Source organism: Artibeus jamaicensis, unplaced genomic scaffold, assembly GCF_021234435.1.
Source record: "Artibeus jamaicensis isolate MK-2021 breed Jamaican fruit bat unplaced genomic scaffold, CSHL_Jam_final contig_797, whole genome shotgun sequence".
Lineage (NCBI taxonomy): Eukaryota > Metazoa > Chordata > Mammalia > Chiroptera > Phyllostomidae > Artibeus > Artibeus jamaicensis.
The window spans coordinates 20,505,138-20,527,445 of NW_026521977.1; the positions used below are offsets into that span (position 1 = coordinate 20,505,138).

Consider the following 22,308-nt stretch of genomic DNA (forward strand, 5'->3'; position numbering starts at 1 on the left):
CCACGTGTGGGGTTTCCCAGCTCCCTAGAGAATGCCACCGTTGCTGTGAAAGGGACTGGAATTCTGAGACAGCTGGGCCTTTCCAACAGCCCCCCAGTTCCCCTACCCTCGCTAGAGACTGTCAGACCTGGTTAATGTCAAGAACGTCCATTGACCAAGAAGTCAGAATCTCTCTCTGACACTGTGGTGTCTGTCTCACAGACCCTATGAAGGAAACCTAGAGGTTCACAATCTTCACGTGTCCTTTTGTCCCTTCTTCAGTTCATTTTTAGCCACCGTATCTATTTCTTGGTCACAAGAACACACGTGAGACAGGTCCTGCCAGGGAACTCCAGACTTCACAAATGACACACCTCTTCTGTAGCGTCTGAGTACTGGATGGTCCAGCCTAAAGAGCACGGTGTGAAATTATCCTGAGTCATGACGGAATCAGAACTGGTGGGAAACATGAGACTGAAAGTCGGGGGGGGGGGCAGGTCTGGGCTCTAATTCCAGGGCTCCTGGTAACTGGGGTGTCAGAAATAGTATGTGAATAAAAGGGATGGAAAGTTACCTGACCACACCAACAGACAGAAGAGTGAGAGCTACAAAATGATAAAAACACACTCTTACTGTAAGATAGCAATAGCATTTAGGTGTCAGTTTTGGCTGATTTTCATTTTTTAGGTCCCAGGCCCTCAACCTTTAAAAAGGAGGGTTGGATTAGAAATTCTTTAATGTTCTAAATTTTTGTAGTTTTCGAATTCTTGGGTTCAAGGGGCTATCAGTAGCCTTCCATTCCAGAGATGCAGCCTCTATTCTCTTCCATTCTATCCAGGATGGAGAAAGCTTAGAACCGACCATGAGACAAATCACCACGGCAACCACAAGGGGACAGCCGGGCCACGGCACCACAGCCCTTCCAGGGGAAGGCAGACATGGCTGAGAGCCCAGAGAGAAACCAACAGTAACCACCCCTTTTTTGTCTCTATCCCCATCTTTACCTTTCCTATCTCTGCTGCAAAAGCTTGCTTTTCCAGCACTACTAAAGCTGAATCAGGGGTCAATGGCTCAGACACATGGCTCAGACATGGCCATCTTCTCAACCCCCATCCACACTTGACCAGTTCTCAGCCTACATTTCTCAGATGGGCAGGTCAATTCCATGAGGACACAGATGCACAGGTGAAAGGGCATTGGGGCCAGCCAATTGCCAAATTCACCACTAAGTCATCAAAAAAGCCACATGCTGCATTCGCAGCCAACTGCTTGGAACTGGAAAGGCAGCACCACCAGAAACATTCAAGATGAAAATTTGGGAGAAAGAGGTCTTTTCTCCATATCATTTTGTAAGTCAGAGGACCCAAACTGGGTAATAAGTTAAAGGGCAAATATGGAGGCGGCGGGGGCCTTTGGGTGTCCTCACATCAGGGGGAAGGAGGAAGCAGTGGGAGGTAAACCTATGAAAGGATCAATAACGACAGCATCCGTTTTGCCCAGGAACAGGAGGGAAAACGCCAGCATTGATAAGCAGCATCAGGAGACAACTTGGTGGATACAATTACAGGGTTGCATGGCCCTGGATTCTTGGTTAAAATCCTTGTGTTCCAGCCATGGCTAGGACAAGGTGTTTGTTTGTTCTTTTGGGCAATACTCCTCACCTCACCAGGTCATGACAGAGCTTAAATAACATGAAAGCACCAACAGTAACATAACTGACACTCAATTTTAGTTTCCTTCCCTTGTCTTAAATGTCTAAAACAGTGCCAGACAGCATTAAGACAGTTTATCTACTGTTGAAAGAAAGTCCCAGAAGAGTCCAAGAGGCTAGGGACCTGGAAGGTCCCAATGCTGTAAGCTTCAACACCATGGAATGACTAGAAAACCTCTCACAGAACACTGGGAGTACAGCTTTAAGGATAACACCTCTGAACGTTTGTAAAATTCTCCCCAGGGTAGAGGCCTGAGCTGGCCTTGACCCAGCGGATTTGCCCATTTCCAGAAAGGCTCGCCACCAAAGCAGAAGTAAGAAGACGCCAAGGAAAAGTGAAACTTCAGGCCTGGGTGCAAGACTGGGGTGGGGCATTTGATCATCCCAAACTGGGGACCTCTTCTACAAATAAAGATTATACCATGGCCGAGGCGCACACTGGCCAGCCCGGTCCCCGTCAGCATGTTGATTCTGAAGTCATTTCTACCCACCTCTGCTTCATGGAACACGAAAATGTGTTTGAAAACCTCACACAACTACAATAAACCAAGGGAGACCCATTTGGCACGCACCCTGCCTGTGAGCCGCAGGGAACCCTGCCCTGTTCCAGCTCGCCTTGAAGCGAACTGTGTCCTCCAGCTGAAACATCCTCCCCACTGCCCCCTCCAACCCAGTTCTTAGACGGATTTCTGTTTCTTCTTCAAAACCCAATTCACACACAACTTCCCTTGGGAAGTCTTCATGGAGTCCCAAGTTTACTTTTTTCGATGTTCCTCCTGTAGCTTGCCTGTGCGTACCTGTGCTTACCTCTCTCAAGGTATTTTTGTACTTGTCTTTTCTCCCCACTAGAATATACACTCTTTGAGGGCAAGGTCTTGATTTATTTGACTCTGCCTCCACCACATCCAGCATGGTTTCTTGCATAAGGTAGATGCTCAACTATTGTATGTTGAGTGACTAAATGAATAAGTAAGAAATAGATTTTTTAAAAAGCATGTTACAGTCACAGGTTCTAGGTGACACTCAGTTTTAATGGATAATGTTCTGAAAGACTAGAAAATCTGAAAAGATGCAAGAAACAAGAGCAAAAGCCCAAACAGCTGCATTAGGAAAACCAGTGGGTGGCAGGAAGGTACAGGTTGGCACCACACAGAACTGACCATTCCTTCCTCGTGGCTTTGATCCAGCTGTGCCCAGGGCATGGTGGCCTGGGGAGCAGAAGAAGCTGCAGCCATGACCCAATCTGGGTTCAGCTAACGAGACCTTCAGGGGAAACACACAAATGCCGAGATCAACCTCTCTAAATCTGGACCCTCTGAAAATGGGGTCCTTCTGCCAAGGAGCACGAACACTCATTGTCCATCCAGGACTCAATGGGATTCTGATTTTGAGGTGCTCTCCTGATTAACAGAGCTCTGGATTTGACCTCAAGTCTGGGAGGTTCTTTCTCTGGCCCCTGAAGCTTCCCAAACTGAGCCTTCCCCATCAGTCTCCAGGACAGGGGAGTAGCTGGGGTGTAGACTAAGTATATTAATTAGCTGCAGTGCCTTTAGGCACCTGCAGAAGCTGGGCAAGGTGTACCACAGCTGGGACTTTCTGGGCACTTTGGTCACACCTTACAGTTGCTTTCCCCTTCCTGAGAAGAGCAGACTGACTGTGTGCCTTTTCTCTCCTTTAGACTAAGCAGCCAACCTTGCACCACACCCCCCACCCCCGCCCCGCCCTTTGTTCCAGGCAAGAAGACAGATGAACATCATGACCACGCAGATGATGAGATTTCCCAGGGCTGGCATTCAAAAGGCCACGCTACGCTTTCGAGGGGTGGCGTTTCAGGGCTTCCAAAGTCCCTCACTCCTGGCTCCCAGGCGCTGAACTGTCCTGAGGGACCTGTTCCTTTGCATCCCAGCAGGGGCGCCGGGTTGAAGCCAGAAACCCAGGGAAAAGCAACCCCTGACTGACCTCAGTGTTGAAGAGCCTCTCGGATGTCTCCCTAAGAACAGGACCTGCTGCGGCGAACCCCCTGTCATGGGTCCTGCCCAGAACTGCACCCAAAAGCCAAAAAAAAAAAGGAGGGGAAGTCAGGACAGTGGACATAAACTTTGCCAACTCCAAGCTATTGCCCAGTCAGTTCCAAAGTCAACTGTGTTTAAAACTCTCTGACCTCAACAGGGTTTCCTGAAAGCTAGCAATTTTCTTTTTGTTTTTATTGTGGGTGCAAGTTTTGCATGTGTACAATTTGTGAAAATTAACCGAGCTGGCCACTTAAAAGTTGTGCGCTTTTCTCTACGCATGTTAGGTTTGAATAAAGCATTTGAAATAAACCAGCAAACTAAATTTGGTGTTGGAAGTAAATATATACAATTGATTTAGCTTTGGCCTTCCAGTGGCTGATTCCCATATTAATGATTTGCCAGCAAAAGAATAGGTGCTAATTTTGTCCAAAAAAACCACTTATATTTTGGGAATGTGTAAGAGTGTCCTTCCGAGGAAAGGAAACAGTGAGGCTTTGGGGTTGCCCAGGTTACAGGACAGTGATGTGTCTGCAAAGCGGGAGTCTGTCGTCTTCATCTTTCTTCTCTTCCCCCATGCCTACACCTGCAACCCATTCTCACACGTTTCCTTGTTTGTCTCCCACAAGAAGAGTCCCTGTGGGGCTCTTCTCCTTGCGTTGATCTTTTAAATGATAACCAATAACCATCATTCCATCAGTTTAACTTATTAACGAGTACATTAATAATAACTTCCCATTCACACTCATTAACTCATTTTGTCCCCGCGACAAAATAGGTCCGTCTCAGAAATGAAGAGACCGAGGCTCCAGGAGAGTCCTGAACTTGCCCGAGCTCACGAAGCCGAGAAGCTTAAAATTTTTTATGAATAGACTTCATAAAAAATGAAGTCTATTAAAGAAAAATACATGTCTCCAAGGCCCAATGCGGTACGTCTGGGTGGGGCTTGTTTCTCCGGACTTTTCTGAAAGCACCCAGTGCCTGTTTCATGGTCAGCATGCTTGCTCACGTCCCGGCAACGCCTGAACAGAGCAGTGAAGCGGCGCTTGTGACTTCAACAACTCACCATCTTGCCACTGGGCGGCTTTGACTCTTCAAAAGCCCTTCCTTTTGGGCAAGCCTAGATCGACAGTGGACCACATCCTCTTGCATTACCCATTTCCCCCCTTTTTAATAGCCATTTGCAGCTCAACTTGTTCAAGGACTGTATTACTCCTTATATTAGAACCTGAAATCTTCATTGACTCTTTGATGTGGCTTTTGGAAAAACCCTTTCTTGAGCCTCCAACCTACTTTCACGCCTCCGGATGCTGCAGCTCACATTTCATCCCATTCATACTGTTTTCCTAATGTCTGAATGTCCTCCCCACTAGACTTTAGACTGTGAGGGAAGGGCCTGAATCTACCCCTGGACCCAGCACTTGCTCCATAAGACTTTGTCAAGAGACATGATTTACTGGCACTAGGGGGACCCCAAGTCGACACGGCCTGGGAGGCGCCTTAGGCAGCAAGTGGCGGGAGCCTGCCCAGCTCAGGCACTGGATGAAAGGTTCCTGCTCTGGATGTGGGTATGGAGAGGAGCCTAACAAAGCAGGAGGAAAGGATGTACCAACTCCTTACCCTGGAAGCCTGCCAGGAGCTGAAACGAACATCTGAGGATCTTGCCAAAACAAACCGGGGCTCCTAATTACCACACACAGTCATAACTCGATTTTTATGCACGTCCCGAAGTCATTCCAGCGTCACCAGTCCTTCACACCCCTGGGAGTGGTCCGCCAATGTCGGCCCCCCCCCCCCCCCCCGACCATCAACCTCACTTCACTCCACAGCCACTGAGGCAAAAGCCCCTCCCTCATCCCAGAGGCTTGGGAAGAAAGGTTCAATCTTGCGCAACCTGTAAAATCTTTCACCATCATTTCTTCCTGTGTCAGGGAGTTGTCTGGTTGGCCCTTAAATCATGACACCAAAACAAAGGCCACGTCCTGTCTTTACTTGAATCTGCTATACAATGGCAGGCACGATGCCAGGCACCTAATAGGTGTTCAGTAAAAACCAGTTGATCAAATTAAATGCTGGGACAAAATGAAGTAATAAGGGTTAGATAAAAATCTACGGTGTTACTTGAAATGAGTTCCCTGGACTCCAGAGGCATCCTCAGGGTTTTGAGTTAACACTGGCTTTTTTTACCAGGGGCCATTTTGCCTCTTTGCTCTACTCGCCCCCTCCGTGTCTACCTTAGTCCCACATTCAGCTCCACTCAGCCCACCCGCCCTTCCTCGAGAACAGATCCAACTCCGCATTCCATTACAGAGACCTCATCATTGTATGGAATCGGGAGAAGAGAAGGTCGTCTGACATCACACACCACCCAGCAAACGCGGGATAAGATGTCACTGTCAGCATCTTTGTTCCTCCGCCTTCCACTGCCTGCAGTTTCTTACTCGCGGCTTCCTCGGCCCATTGAGCAAAACCCAGTCCTGGTGGACTGTCCAGCGGCTGCCCAGCTGTTGTGCCACAGGCACGCTCCTGGGAGCGGGTCTCTTCCCCACCCCTACACAGCTTACCCAGGACCCCCACGGAAGTCTGCTCCGCGCCACCCTGGAAAAGTTCACTTTTCCTTCTGGGTTACACCACAAATAACAGATTAGTCATAGAATCCACTCGCCCCCTGTAGGCAGAGGCCTGTATTGCAAAGTTCAACAACCAATAGCTTTAACAATATTAATGATAAAAAGTTGGGAATTAATTCTAAAACCGCTTTTAATTTGCAGTAACAAATTCCAGTAAATTACCAATCATTTAAAGTTTCCTTAATGAAGCATCGAGGCTTTCTTTTTCAACCTTGTTATTGAGAACTACTAAAAGTGTTTTTCTACTTTCTTGTCTAAGGAACATGATAAAACTTGAGTGGAGTGGGCCGGCTTTTCCTCTTGGGGAGTGTTGGAATAAATGGAATACACAGTTTCTGAGGTGTTAGTCCCATGACCATTTCCCCCACCAATTCACCCTCTCAGTCTGTGTAGGTGCTTATAAACTCAAGGGGTAACACAGAGAGTTTTTAAAAATTGAATTCTCTAACATTTAGAAACGAACAGATTTTATGTTAAAATCCATATTTCTCCAACCTCTTAAAGTGCTGGAAAATCTAGCAATCTTCAAATCTTGATTCTTTTTGTAGCAACAATCAGCTAAAACTGAAAAGTGATTGTTCTTTAGACAGACAGGATTTTTCCAGTCTGCCACAGACCCCTCCAATCCCTATTGCTCACTGACAGAGACCAAGTGTCAACTATCATTCGTCATCCTGCTTGCACTGCTGTTTTCCTGAAAGAAATATTAAAAGGAGAATAAACCACCATCTGGTTTTGTTTACACACCGGCCAGCTCCTTTGAGTTCGCAGCCCCTGTCCCACTCAGTGGCGACATTGTACAGCTGGGCCTTTTCTTGTGCCTAAACGAAATCCCCAAACAAGAATAATATCTATTTACCAGGCAACAGAGTAGGTATAGTAAGGTTTAACAGAGTGAATCACATCATTACTAAAGAAGCCACATAATTCACAAGTTTGAGCAAAGTTTCCCAGGGGGCAAAAGTGTGAAAACAGGAAAGCGACTGATCTGGGGACTTGACTTCCTTGATAGCAGGTAGGGGCAGAGCTTAAGGATCAGTCAGGGACTGGCTAGGCGATGACAGAGAGCGGAGCAGGGTTTTCACGGTCTTCTCCCCACACCTCCTTGTTATCAATAACCCCGGGGGCAGAACTCCCTAGAGTAATGACTCAGCAAGCGCTGAGTGTTGAGAATGACTTCAGCCTCTTCTTTTTCTCGAGTCTGCAGTGGGGGCGGGGGAGTGCAGAGGCCATCATTTGGACCCCAGCCTGTACAGTCCAGCTGGTCAGCAGTTTCCTGCAGCCTCTCTTAACACGTATTTTATACAATGCGAGGAGTGATTATTAGTCATTTTACAGATGAAGAAACGTGATTAAGTAATTCGTCTGTTGTAAAATAGCTAGGAGAGGGCAGAGGTGAGAATCACACCCTGTCTGTCTCTATCAAAAGCCCAGTTGTTTCTCACCACAATACAGTGGCTGCAAAGTCCTGGAAATTAAATGTGAGAATATATAAGCCTTAGATGTTTTTTTAGTTAATGAATCATAGACATGGGCAACCTCAACCTCATAGCTCATAATTCTTCAGAAATATTTGTAAAACTTAGTTATTAAAAGCTGGATTCCCCCAGGGGGTTGAGCATATATGTGGCTTTTGGCCAAATTCTTTCCAACTTCAGCCATAGTAACAGGAGTTGCAAACTCCAGGGCAGCAGGGTGAAGTCGGAGGGAACTCATTAGCTGAGGCCCCAGAGCTCCTTTGGCCTACAGTCACTCCTCACCTGTTGAGCTCAGCCCATGTTGATAATCTTGACCTGAGACAGATCATTTGGCTTAGCTCTATGGCTGAAGAAAATGTTCAGAGAATAATTTTTCATTTTAAATTTTTTATTTAAGAATGTGAGACCTCCTTTTTTGGAGAAAAGATGGTCTGTCATGATTTAGCATTAGGGTCTTAGCAACGATGCAAAGCAAATATGTTCTGGGCTCAGATTGTTCCCTGTAGAAGATAATGATGAAAAAAGTTTACTTGGTCAAACTACACTATGAAGCTATAGTAATCAAAACAGTATGGCATTGTCCTAAAGCCGGGTACAAAGATCAATAGAACAGAATAGAAAGCCCAGAAATAAAGCCACATCTATATGGTCAATTACTCTATGGAAAAGAAGGCAAAAATATACAATGAGAAAAGGAGAATCTCTTCAACACACGGTGCTAAGAAAACTGGACAGCCACATGCAAAAGAATGAAATCAGACCACTACCTTACACCAACCTCAAACATTAACTCAAATTGTATTAAGGGCTTGAACATAAGACCTGATACTATACAACTCCTGGGAGGAAATAAGTAAGCTCCTTGATGTAAGTGTTGGTGATGGTTTTTAAATTCTGACACCAAAAGCAAAAGCAACAAAAACAGAAATAAAGTGGGACTACATCAAAATAAAAAGCCTCTGCACAGAAAATAAAAGCATCAAAGAGAATGAAAAGGCAACTTACTGAAAATAGAAAAATATTTATAAGTCATTTCTGATGACAGTTTAATATCTAAAATACATAAAGAACTCAACAGCAAAAAAATCTAAATAAAAACCAAAACTATGAATAGATTTTTTTTCCAAAAAAACCACACAGATATCCAACAACTACACAAAAATTTGAAATGGAAATCAAAACCACAATGAGAAATCACCCTACACCTGTTAGAATAGCTATTATCAAAAAGATAAGTAATGACGAGTATTGGTGGGGATGTAAATTGGTGCAGCCACTATGGAAAACAGTATGCCATTCCTCAACAAGTAAAAAATACAACTACCATATGATCCAACAATTCCATTTCTGTGTATTTATCTGAGGAAAATAAAACCACCACCTTGATGAGACACATGCATCCCCATGTTATAGCCAAGAAATGGAAACAACCTAAGTTTCCACTAAAGAATGAATGGATAAAGAAAATGTGATATACACACATATACAATGGAATATTATCCAGGCAGGTAAAAAGAAGTCCTGCTATTTGCAACAATGCGGATGAACATTGAGGGCATGCTGGTAAGTAAAATAAATCACACAGAAAACAAATACTGTGACATCTCATTTATATGGGGAATCTAAAAATAAATAAATAACTAAAGAGAACAGAACAGATTGATGGCTTCCAGCAGAAGCAGCAGGTGGAGGGCAGGGGAAATGGGTGAAGGGGGTTATAAAGAAGTCGTGGTGACTTGTGTTAATGTATGGCATGGTGACTATAGTTAACAATACTGTATTGCATATTTGAAGGCTGCTAAGAGAGTAGACCTTAAAAGTTCTCATTACGAGGAAAAAAATGTGTAACTATGCAAGGTGGTGGGTGTTGACTAGACTTATTATGCTGATCATCTTGCAAGGTATACAAATATTAAATCCTTGGGTTGCACACCTAAAATTAACATAATGGTGTATTTCAATTACATAGCATTTTTGTAAGAAAATAAGAACTACACTAGATTCTGCAGAGTTTCCCTTGTTGAGAAGTTGGTGTTAATAGTTCCCTAACAGGCATTCTCAATAAAGGATGGAAATTTTTAAAAGCTGGTTTTTCTTGGCACTCCCCAAGAAAAACCTAGTTCTCTTTGACAGTGACAAGATAGGTCAGTGCTTAACTGTACACTATCGAATATTTTCTTTTATCCATTGGGCTTGATTATCAATAACTACCGATTATACTGCTATCATTCTGAGAGCATAGCAGCTCTATAGTGTCTATAAGGGGGACTATTATTATCCCCATTTTGTAGACAAGGAAACTGAAGGGACTAACAAACCTAAAAGCACCCAGGAAGCAGCAGAACCACAGAGCCAAGCTTGCATGTCCAACTCTGAAGCCCAAGTGTTAAAGTTACTTGACTACATCAAGTAACTGAGCAGCCAGTTCAAATACTCCATCCTTTGGTCTGCTCCTTCTAACTAATGAGAGCTTAGAGCAGGAGTCAGCAAATAAATCGTAGCCCACCAGATGGCCACAAAGCCTAAAATATTTACTATCTGACCCTACACAAAACAAAAGAAAAGTTAGCTGATTCTTGGATTAGAGGAATGGTAAACGAAGTCCCAAATGTTTCATGCTGTTCCACTCGAGAAAACTGAGTTCTCTAGAGTGCTTGGGACCAGAGGATTCTATGGCTTGTTTTTTGATTCACTAAATATTTTTATTGACCCTACATAATAAAATCATTTGGGGGAAAATCAACAAAAACTAAAAAGCTGTGGTTTCAAATATTTACCTCTTGGATCATTGCAGGGTTATTGGCTAACCAAAACCCAGGAGGGTTTTGCCAGTTGTGAAGAATTTGGCCCGTGGTGCTGACCCACTGAGTGTAGATAAAAGTGGTCACAGGCTTCTCTGAGGCCACGAGGAGGGGGAATTGGAGGGCACCCTTTTGCCAGCATGCAGCCAAACTGAAAACTAGCTGTTTAGATGGCTGGCAGCTTGCAAAGCCAACAGCAACAGTGACAAAGAGGGCAGTGAGTAAGGCAATGAGTAACTTTCATTTTATTCATTGTTTTCAAATGAAGGCAGAGGTGTTTGGTAATCCTCACGTAAAACAGATATGTGAGTCATCCCAGAAGCCGGGAGTTCTCGAGTCATAAAACTCGATTCAGGGTGGTCCAGAATCAGGTCTTTCTACTGGTGCAAGAACATGCCAAGAATCTTACCAATACTAAGTCATCACACAATCTAGTTTGGGTCAAAAAAAAAAAATCTGTCCTGGGCAGTGTGCCTCAGTTGGTTGGAGCATTGTCCTGTAACTGAAAGGTCGCAGGGTCAATTCCTGCTCAGGGCACACGCCTGGGTTGCAGATTTGATCCCCTGTTGGGGTGCTATCTGGGAAGCAACCTGTAGATACTTCTCTCTCACATGGATGTTTCTCTTTCTTCCCACCCTTCCTCTCTCTCTAAATCAATGAAAAAAGAAGTCCTCTGGTGAAAAAATTTTAAAAATCAATGAATCTTTATTGTCTGACTCCATTTATGTGGCCAAGGTTTATCTGTATAATGAGACATTGGCATTGGCTTTCTCTACAGTTCCTTCCAGCTCTGTGCGCATGTGGGGTGGGAGCTCCGCTAACCGTGTAGAAATAGTCCAGGAATGCACGGCTATTACTCATAATTCTGTATAGCTCATTGATCCTATCGGTGTTGTTATCATTATCATCCATGTTACCATTGTTATTATCCCCACTTACAACATAGAAAGTAATAATAATAGCCAGCATTTGTTAAATACTTTGAATGTACCAGAGGTCATCTGTTGATGTCTCTGGAACAGGTGTGTGAAGAACGTCCTACGCTCTGCCTGTGCTTTCTGCCTCTTGGACCAGAGGTCAGCAAACTACAGCTGTGGGCCAAATCCAAGCCCACTGCCTGTTTCTGTAAATAAAGTTTTATTAGAACACAGCCAAATCCATCATGTACCTATTGTCTACAGTTGCTTTTGTACTACAAGACCAGAGTTGAGTAAGTTGCAGCAGAAACACTAACATTGTTTTCTGGCCCCTTACCCAAAAAAGAGGAAAAACCCACCTTGCAGACGGCTTCTCTGCACACCTGCTGCTCTTGCCTACCTAGTATCATTTTACTACTCTTTTGATTGGAGCCTCTGGGCTCTCCCCCACGGCACCTCCCCTCTCATCCCTGTGGTTTGGTACAGCTGACCCACTTACCCATCTCTGGCCAGGCAAATCAATGTTTTTTTGATCTGGTCACAAATATTCAGGGATGGGAATGTGAGGTTCAGACCTCAGAATTTTGCCAGAAATAATGACAAGGAGAGTCATTTTTTGCTGAGGTTTCTGAGCTGCTAGGATGCAAGTCCAGAGCTGCCAAGAGCCTGAATGGAAATGACCTGCCTGTATTTGAAGACAAAGAGAGATGGAGAAAGAAAGAGTTCTGATGGTAAGATTTTAGCCTCTGGCCCAACTATGCCTGAAGCTACTTCTAGACTCCTCAGCTAATAAGCCAGTACATTCTCTCAACAGTCTCAGTCAAATGAAGTTAGGTTTCTATCACTTGCAACAACAACAAAACAATCCTTTGAAATAGACATAGTTATTTTCCATACTAAGACTTGCCTACCCAATGTCACATAGCTGATGAGTAGCAGAAGCCAGCACCCAGGTCTACAATGAGCGTAAGTTGAAGAGAAAGGAAGAAGGGATAGGTGGATGGATGGGTGGGTGGACGGATGGATGGATGATTAGGTAGACAGATAGATTGATATATATATATATATATATATATATAAATTACACATATATTTTTATCTACAAAGATTATGGATAATATTTCTGGAAGGTTCATGGGAGAATGAATAAAGGGGCATCTCAGGTGAGAGGGAGACTCATTGATCATCACACAACTTCAAGCACAACTTGCATGGTTTGCCACGTGTTTATTACTGTTTCAATGTAAGCATTAACTATAAGAGGGAATTACCAAAATATCCCACGACAACCCTCTTGGTTTCTTCTCTTTATGACCAGAACCCCATTTCCTCAGGCTTCCTGGTTCAGCTTTTTCCTCCAAGACTTTGTTCCATGGGCCATTTCACAACTTACCCTCACAGGAGCTCTACTCCTGTGCCATCTCTCTGAGCAGAGAGAAGCTCATGCCAGGTAAAGAAGCTGCAGGGAAGCTGCTATGGTGGGGTCTGCCCCAGCTCAAAGGTAAAGGAGAGAGGATGGCATTAGAGTCCAAAGTCTCAGCCACAAAGCCTCCAGTCTGTCTGGGCACAGCCGGGTCCAGGACAGAGTTTGGTTTTCCTGGCTGGTCTCAGCCTGACCACCAAGGCACTCGAAGTCCTCAGAAAGGTCTGAGCTTCCTGTTGACTTTAGACAAGTTGGTGAACAAAGTTGAACACTTCAAAAGGATGGGATATGATTCTGCATCAGTCCACATCCCGAGACCCAGACACACACACACACACACACACACACACACATGTTCCGTGGGAAGAACAGTGCTACCCCTCTCTTGTTCCATGATCCTCAGCACCTCACTTTCATCCTGAAAGCCCCAGTTTCCTTTTCTGCCCAAGGAGAGAGGGCTGTAGAGAAGATTCTACTGAATACACTCATTTCTGCCACGTACCTGTCACATAATAGCCATCCTGTCCTTTCTTATTTCCCCTTTTCAAGTGGCTGTTTCAGAAATAAGAAATGCTTTGTAAAGAACTCAGTTGATTGAATGACAATACAAACCTCTGCCCAAATGAACTTGAAGACTTAGAAAACTCTGCAGACACGGCAGTGAGCCTCAGATCACTGCCCTCTTACATAACAAGTTACATAAGGGCCGTCTTATTCCCCATCATGCCCTCTTGGATTACGCTGTGCAGGCTAAGGTCAGAGGAAATTATGTAAGCATAATCCCCAGAAATCAGCGCACAAAGCAAGGACCAGTTCAAGAAGCAAACCAGCAGTGCTAGTGAGAATCTCTCAGAGGCCAGAAACTGCTCAGCATCATAAAGTGCAAGTTGAGTACATTTGGTTGAGAGTCGAGGAGGAGATTGCCAAGTATTTTTTAATGGTACATCAGGGTGCCAAACAACCAGAATAGAGGCTGGGACTGCAAGAAACCAGGTCTTGAAGGTCGCCTGCAAGGCTGCAATTAACCTCTTAAGGGCTGCCTCCCAAGGAGGTGGGGTGAGGGGCCAGAGAGGCAGGGAGCAGAGCGAGGGTATTGACACTTAGGGTGGGAGCACATTACCAACAAGTATGAAAATATTTCAGTATTTTAACCACCAGCTGCCTATCAGTCCTGGTGAGAGATGGTTCAGAAATAGTCCCGGCAATGAAAATGTTGAAACCATGTCAAAGAAAGACCGACAGCATGTGAAGCATCATAAGCCATACACAGAAAGGTTCTCAATTGCCTTGGAAATCAGGGAAAAGTAAATGAAAACAATTTTGGCACATCAGATTGACAAAACTTTTCAGTTATAACGTCTACGATTGGCAAGGACATGGGAAAATTCATGTGGAAGTCTAAGTTGTAAGGCGGGTGGAGGGACGGTTGATTTTGGTGGTTTCTATCAAAATGAGAAGTATGCAACCCGTTTTGACCCCCCAAACATTCTTCTTAATATCTTTCCTAGAGAAATGTGTGTGTGCACGGATGTGAATTCTTTGTGGAATGTTTGTAAAAGTAAAACCTGAGGCGTAACCACAATTTCACCAATAGGGGGATGGTTGAATATCTGCTACATTTTGATGCAGCGAAAGACTAAATGCACCTGTTAAAAAGCATGATGTATCACTGAATAGGCTGACGTGGAATAATGACCAAGATATAGATATATAAAAATTCTGTACGTGTCTGTACATTTATTATGCATGGAGAGAAATCTGGAAGAAGCAAAAAACCGTTTGCAGGGATTAACTTGGTGAATGAAAGGAGGTTTTAGCCCAGTAGGACGGGGGGGGGGGAGGCTATTAAAATATAGGGTGGGGCCAAAGTAGGTGTACAGTTGTGAGATGGGAAATAACAATTATTATTATTTACTTTGCGTGGTCACAGCTGTACACCTACTTTGGCCATACCTTGTATTTTTGTTGGTTTTTTTTTTTTTGTAGATTTCGACTTTTAAAACAATGCCGTATTCAAGTATCAGGTTGTATAATTAAATCATAGTTTGAGGCACAGTGAGTCAGCTATCTATAAGTTTGGAAGAGGACAGTATATATTGTTAGTTCAGGAAAATACTAATTTTTAAAAGGAGCTGTTGTTTATTTTAAAAGTTGCCAGGGAGGTCCTCAGCTCTGTGTGTGGAAGCAACTCTGTAGCTCACCCACCATGGAGACTGATAAAACGTAATCTCGGTCTGAGGTGACTCTGAGGTTCCCACTCAGGAAACAAAGCAAACAACCTGTGCGAAAGGGACCGGGGTTAATTTCTCTCCGAGGGACTGTATCTCCTGGGAGGGTGTGGCGCCCTTCCTTCTCTCCTTTACAATGAGATGAAATGTGGGATCTCTTCCCCTCGTCGAATCCTGCTTCCCCTCGACCAGAAACAGAGGCAGCTGTGTCCCATTCCCAGTGGCATCTATGTATCGGGAACAGCAGCCCACGCTGGCCCTGGCCGGTGCGGTTTAACCCTGGGACACCTTCTCTAGACGTGATAATGATCACGGGGTGCAAATAGGGCTTCCACCACTGCCCCTCTCTGACACATCGTGCGACCTGAAACAAGGCACAAAAGCCCACATCGGTGTGTCCTGTCCTGTCAGGACGGCATCTTCAAATGAGGACAGCCCATCATCCATGCAGCAACACAGTAACAGTTAATAGTAATAATAATAATATCTGTGCGCCAGGACCTGAGGCCTCCGTTTTTACACACACATACACGCACACACGGATCTGGTGTGTTTGAAAGACCGATGACCTTCGTGACAGAGGCACCGATATTGGGAAATTCCTAGGAGACTTCTGCCTGAGCATCCACTGCAGTGCCCAGGTGACCATTTCACAGCAGGTGAAACACCTGGGACCCAAGGTTCACGCCTGGTAAGTGGCTCAATGGAGAACTCAGACCCTTGTTTCTGTCATTAAAAAATTTTTTTTTTTACATCTGAGACCCAAATGTGATCAGAGTTATTGATTTGTTCATTCACACTTCCATTCAGTAGATATTTGCTAAGCTGGGCTTGGCACTGTTTACCTTGGACAGATTCAGCAATGGACACAATGGAGGCTTAAATACTGAAGGGCGGTTGTAAACAAATAATGTCATGTAATATTGTAAATACTGTGAAGAACAATGAAGTGATGCAATGGTGAGTGGGCTAGAGGGCATTATGTTATACCCGGTAGTCCAGAGAGTGGCCTCTAGTTAGTGACAAAGTAAGTAGGGGTGACCGTGTGGGATCTAGGGGAAAAGCATTCTGAGAGTGGAAACAGCAAGTGCAAGGGCCCTGAAGCAGAGGCAACCTGGTGAATTCTAGGGACAGGGAAGAGGACCTCCCCACTACTCTGCCCACTGGCAAAATTCTGTGAGTGCTTGTTTAATGGGACTCAGGGACTCTCCCTGAAAATGTACTTATGGAAAAGTGTTCCTTACTACTTAGGACCCCTGAAGCCCTTTATCCTGGGCCCTTGGTTGAGAACCTCGATGTCACCCCAGCCACCTGAGACTGTTACTCTGACACAGCAACTCCAAAAGGCCCAGTCCTGACTGCCAAGGGTGCAGGAGAGACAATGAGGAAGCCACACCCATTCTTTAGAAAATCCGCTGGTTCTGAATTTCTAAAAGGATGGGAGGCCCTACCCTCAGTCTGGGGGCCTGAGAGATTCCCCTGGGGCAGTGAAGAGCGCAGCCTGGGCTGCTCACTGTCCCTCTGTCTGCAGCGGACCTGAGCACCTGGTCAGATCCGGTTCCACCCCTGCAGTGAGTGGGAAGCGACCTGGAGGCATTTGGAGTCTCCAGATGCAGTCAGAGAATGGAACCACTGCACTCGGCTAAGTAGCTCTGTTTCAGACCCGGAGTGAGTAAATGACGAATACTTTGGGTCTCCAAGTTATGTTTTGAATGCTCCAAAAGCCAAAGAATTAATAACCGAAATTTAAAAAATAATAAGTAAGTTGACTTAAACAGCCTGCTGAATCCAAGCAACCCACTCCACGATGCTCACTGCCCTGTTTCCCATTCCACTCCCGCTTCACCCCAGGCCCCACCGGACTCGCCGTGTTAAGACCATCACGCCCAATAATTCTTGCTAACTACCAGGGTTCCAATTACTGCTTCACCATAAAACACTTCATAAAACCGGTGGACTTGGCTCCTGCTTTTCGCAAACAGTCTGGCCCTCCCTCCTTCCTCCAAGGCCTGAGGAAACCCAGCCCTCGTGCCTGCTACTGTGCCGTGTGATGATTGCATCCACCCCGTAGGGGGGCAGCCGGATGAGTTCACTTCCCGATCACACTGTGAGACGTGCTGGGTGCCAATCATGACACCATCCAGGGAGACTGCTGGGACTGGGAGGGGCGGTCTTGAAGCTCACACCCCCCTCCCTCCTCCTGCACCTCAGGCACCAAGAAATACACACAGTGGGGGGCCCAGGGGCAGGGGCTGGCAGTGTTAACTATGACCCCATTACCCACCAGAGTCTTTCCTGGTCTCTTAGAAAAAATAAGCAATAGTTTTATAGTATGTTTTTCAGATTGTAGAAATAGCATGCCCTTTGTTTAGAGAAAGATATATAAAAGGAAGTGATAATCATAGTAAATCCCGTTGTCAGGGGAGCCTAAATAATAGCCAGTGTTTATAAGTGCTTTAAGAACTCATTTTCTCACTGAAACCTCACAACCACTGTGTAAGAATGTCGTTATTTATCTTAAGGCCCACTTTGCAGATGAGAAAACCAAGGCACAGAAAAATTAAACAACTCGCTCAGGTCTCATGGTTAGTAAGCAGAGGAGCTGGAACTCAAAGGCAGACTCATATTCTTCACACATTTTGACTACGACTGCTGCCTACGGGAGGCCCCAGCTCCCGCAGCTCCGGGGTCTGGCGTAGAGCAGAGACGTCTCCCTCCCTTGGCCTCCACGGGCTGGCCCTTCTTTTTCTAGCCCTCCGGCCTCTGGTGAGCTTCCCTAAGGACCACATATTCACCAGCGCCTACAGCAGCCCACTCAGAATGTGCTGAGCATCTAGTAGCTACACAGGACTGTGGGTGGACACAGTGACTGGGACCCAGCCCTTGAGCACAAGCAGAGATGTGACATAAAAACCAGATTAACAACCAAAATGCGAACAAACTCTAGGCTCCGTGAGGGCGGGTTCCTCTCTTCTTCGCTGTGGATTCACAGGAGGGGCTCAGGAACTGTTTGCTGAGTGACTGAAAGAATAAGATAGTCAGAACCTCAGCCCATCATCTTGGCTCTCGTCTGACACAGTGAAGTCAGAAATGACTTTCTGGGTGAAGAGACAGTTCTGCTGAGACTGAGAGGCTTGCTAAGATCTGCCAAAGCAGGAAGAAGGGGCAGAGCATGTGCGGAGGAATGGGGGCAAGACTCTCCGCGCTGACTCCACACACCTCGGACGGCAGCTAGAAGAGCGTGTGGTCACAGCAGAGGTTCTGTGGCCGAGGAGTACAGGCTGCGGGATAGTCAGAGAGGTAAACAGACTCAGATCATACAGGTGCCCCAGTGACAAACTCGGGAAGTCAGACTTTGGGAAAAGACGTGTCTGCAGGCACAGATTTGAGAGTTAACTACTCAATCGGAGAGAACAGGCAAGAGAAACGACCTCAAGAGGGACGAGAGTTGAATCTTGAGAAATAACTGCCTCTGGGGAAAGAGGGGGAAAAAGAATCCTCTGTAACGCAGACAGAAAGAGTAGAAGAGGCATGAAGGTGTCATAAGGGGTCATCTCAGGGGCTCCCCACAGCAGGGTTACTTTGGAACACCCCACTAAAGGAGCCCCCTGGTCTGCCCTGGACGGAGGTGGCCCCTCTGCACACTGGCTCTCCTGAACACCCACCAATGCAGCAGTCTTCGGACTGCCTTAAAGACCAGACCGGATTACAGACTGATTTCACGTCAGGGGAAAAACCCAATCCAGAAGTAGCCTCTTCCTGGAGCAGTGTGTTGAGAAGCATTCTGACAGTGAATCCAGATTGGAAATGAGTGAGTTCTGCGATAGATTAGCAGTCTCTGCCATGGACAGGAAATTGTGTCGTGGCCACATGCGTGACCACATTTGCCATCCTTATGTTCAGTAATTAGCATTTCCTTTGTGTCTTAGACCCGGGCCCATGGAGAATGGAGATGGTCCTGTTTGTCTCTGTGTCTCCCCTGCTAGGTGGGCACTGGGAAAACAGACCACTGTGCTCAGCACACGTTTGTTAAAGAGATGACCAAACTCAGTTCCTAAGAAAACTGAAGACAGAGAAGCTGGATGCTGTGAGGTTTAGAAATGGAGAATAGGCCGGAAGGGGCTCTTTCTCTAAAGCCAGCTTCCCATTCCAACCCTCCCTGGAGCCCAGGCTCCCTGTGACAGGTGTGGGCTCCGCCTGGATCCGGGCTGGGTCCTCGTGCTCAAGGGAAGTGCCCAGCCCAAGGACAGCATCAGCACAGTGTTGCCAGAGGAGGAATTGCGAACCCAGCTAGCAAATCCTGGCACTGATGGGTAGATCCACGGTAGGGACAGCTGTGAGCCCTGGCCAACAGGGAAGCAGGCATCTGCTTTTCCAGAAGAGAGACATGAATGCGAACAGCAGGCCTGGCCTGGCCTCCCCTGGGCTTGGTGAAGGAGCTGTCTTGAACTGGGTTGGGCCAGCGAACACTCATTTCTGAGGGTCGCCTCTTAAGTAGTTATTGATGAGCAAACCCAATACTCCTCTTTGCTGCCGCCCAACCCTCAGCAGGGTTCCTCGTAGGAAGCAAAGACACAGTAAATTAGAGAGAAACATTACATTTAGAGAATGTCTCAATACACAGAGAGGAAGGTAAACAGGTGAGAAGTTAGGGGCCAGGAGGTAAATAACATTCTAATGTTGGGAACCGCTCTGCCTGGTTTCAGGAGTTGTAACTGCCCCCCATGGCTAAGGATGAGTGAGAGACCTCCAGGATGCAAACCACTAAAAAGACAAAGCTTGTCTCTCGCAGCAAACGCTGCCTCTGCTTCCTCGCCTGCCCCCAGTGCATGGTCAGATAGTCAGACACCGGTAAGACTCCTCAGAGGAGGGGCAACCTAAGCCAGACATGATCACTTGGGAGGTCCTCAAGGAAGGACTCGGGGGGCTGCAGCAAAGAGGGAGTGATTCTGACATAGCATGAGTTCCCATTTCCATCTGGGAGAAGTGCTTCCTGGCTCTAATCCACTTAAGCCTAAAAACCTCTGATGGGGAAGGTGGTGCAGCCCTGTGATGGAAAGGGCGGGTATCCAGGGTAAATCAGGCCTAAGAAAGAACATGTAAAATCCTGTGAAACCTGCTTTATTTAGAATGCTCTCATTTAAATGATAAGGGTCCAAGCAAGAAGTTTGTTCCTCAAAGTTTTATGTCTCTTTAGCTATGTGACCCTGACTGAGAATAAGTCCTCAGAGTTCTTCGAATGCCATCTATTGTTTGATCCTTACCTGTATTTCTGTGCAAACGAACCCAATAAAAGCTCCTTGAGGAAGGGGCTCTTGGCCCTTCCCCTTTAAGAGATTGGCCACCTCTCCTCCCCAAGCAGATCATGTCTTGGTAGAGTTACTTTCATCCATGGTGGACGGGGGGACTTTGCAGGCAAAGTTGCCCCCACATCCTAGGAGGAGATAAGAGGAAGCATGTGATTAATTGCTCAAGGAGCCGCTGTGGACACACAGCAGGGCTGCTGGAGTTATGACGACAGAGAGAGTGACGGACAGTTTGAAACAGAGTCCCAGGGGGAAGGGCCGCATGCGGGGTTTGGAGACTGTAGGTAGACTTCCCACAGGGGGAGAACAGGGCAGAGGAGATGCCAGGCAGAGGAAACAGAGAACAAAGCTTGGAGACAGGATGGGAAAGGCAAGCTTCCGAAACAGGTGGAATATGTTGGGAGGTAAACCTGGGAGCGAGGTTCCAAGCAGAGACATGAATGGGGTGGGCGAAGTATCGCTGGAACCCAGGTAGTGAGGTATGAAGCTTGAAATAAGGTGTGAACTACACAGTTGAAGAGAAAGATGACACACCAAGGCCACGTGGAAGGGGAGCATCAGGAAGAAACCGAAGATGCAGGGGGAATGGAAAGCCTGCAGGTCACCAGGAACAAGACAGGAAAAGAAATGACAGGGCCAAGGGCAATCTTCCACGTGTCCTTAGCAACATGGATCCTTTCAATGACCTACAGACCCCGGACTCCCTCCAGCAGCTGCCCAGGCTTGGCAATCAGTAACTCAGATGGTCTGTTCCTGTGAAACCCGAAGAGCTGTCTTCCACATCTCAGCCCCTTGTCCCCGCCTTGCCTTCCTGTCCCTTTGTGGGAACATAAAGAGGGAAAACGTCCTTCCTCTCCAGACTTGCAGGTCCCTCCTCTCCGGGCGTCCACCAGGGAAAGTCCTGGTCTCCCCACGGCAGAGGCAGGTTTCCAGTTGCGACTCCTCCTGGGGCACCTGCATGTCACAGCAGCCTGGCCCAGGTGCTTGGATTTCCAGCACATTCCTCCGTGATTTCCTACTTGCTGCGCGCCTGGGATGGAGAGGGCGGCACGCAGTCCTAGAAGGGCCATTCTAGTCCATTTTGTCCCGATGTTTTCCAGGAGAGGACAGAAGTCCCATAGCTGGGGTGGCCATGAACAGGGGCTCTGGCAGCAGGACGATCTGGATACAAACCCCAGCTCTACCCCTTACCAGCTGAGAAACTTGAGATGCATTTCTTAATGTCTGTGAGCCTCGGCTTTTCTCCTTTATGAAATGGAAGCCCTGAAGGGGCTCACCAGGCGAAGGGCTCAGTTGGGGCACCCTCACATAGTGTAAACTCAGTAGCTATCTGCCAGGACCTGCTGGGAAATATTGGAAGCTCACTGCTGATTTTCAGGAAACGCTGACAGGATCAATGACAAGAGGTCCAGCTCCCAGTCTCCCAGGACCCAAACGTCTGTGTGAGCCTGTAACTCATTAACTCTTCATGTTCCAGGTCCTTGTCACAGATCAAGATACCAGAAACCTCTTTCCAACCTTGTTTTATCTTATAGGAGGGGGGTGGAGGTGGAGAGAGGATGGTATCAATGTTCACCGAGTGCCCACACTGATGGCAGCTTGGCGCTAGCCACGTCACAGACTTTATTTACCTCTTCTAATCCTTACAAAAACTCAGAAGGTACAAATGTTTGCCCTGGATTAAGAGAGAAGGGGAAGAGGGGCTGAGGTTGTGAGACTTGCCCAAGGTCCCAGAGCTAATGAATTGCGAGCCGGGATCCCAACCCAGGTCTCTCTGACTGCCTCATGCTGCGTCCTAGCTCCTGACTTGAGCCAGAGCTGAAGCC

The 22,308-nt window shown here is 46.4% G+C and overlaps 1 protein-coding gene across 2 annotated transcripts in view; it reads right to left on the reverse strand.

The window, feature by feature from the left end:
- Nucleotides 1-22,308, reverse strand: part of SLC1A2 (solute carrier family 1 member 2) — a 140,442-nt gene that overhangs the window by 62,118 nt on the left and 56,016 nt on the right. Inside the window, exon 1 of one of the 2 annotated variants that reach the window (XM_037128260.2) lies at nt 3,650-3,722. The exons of the other annotated variant lie outside the window; for it this stretch is intronic. Within the exon in view, the coding sequence (XP_036984155.2) occupies nt 3,650-3,717 (68 nt within the window). The 5' untranslated portion in view covers nt 3,718-3,722. Of the gene's footprint in view, nt 1-3,649; nt 3,723-22,308 lie in introns of those variants that run through there. 2 annotated transcript variants of the gene reach the window in all.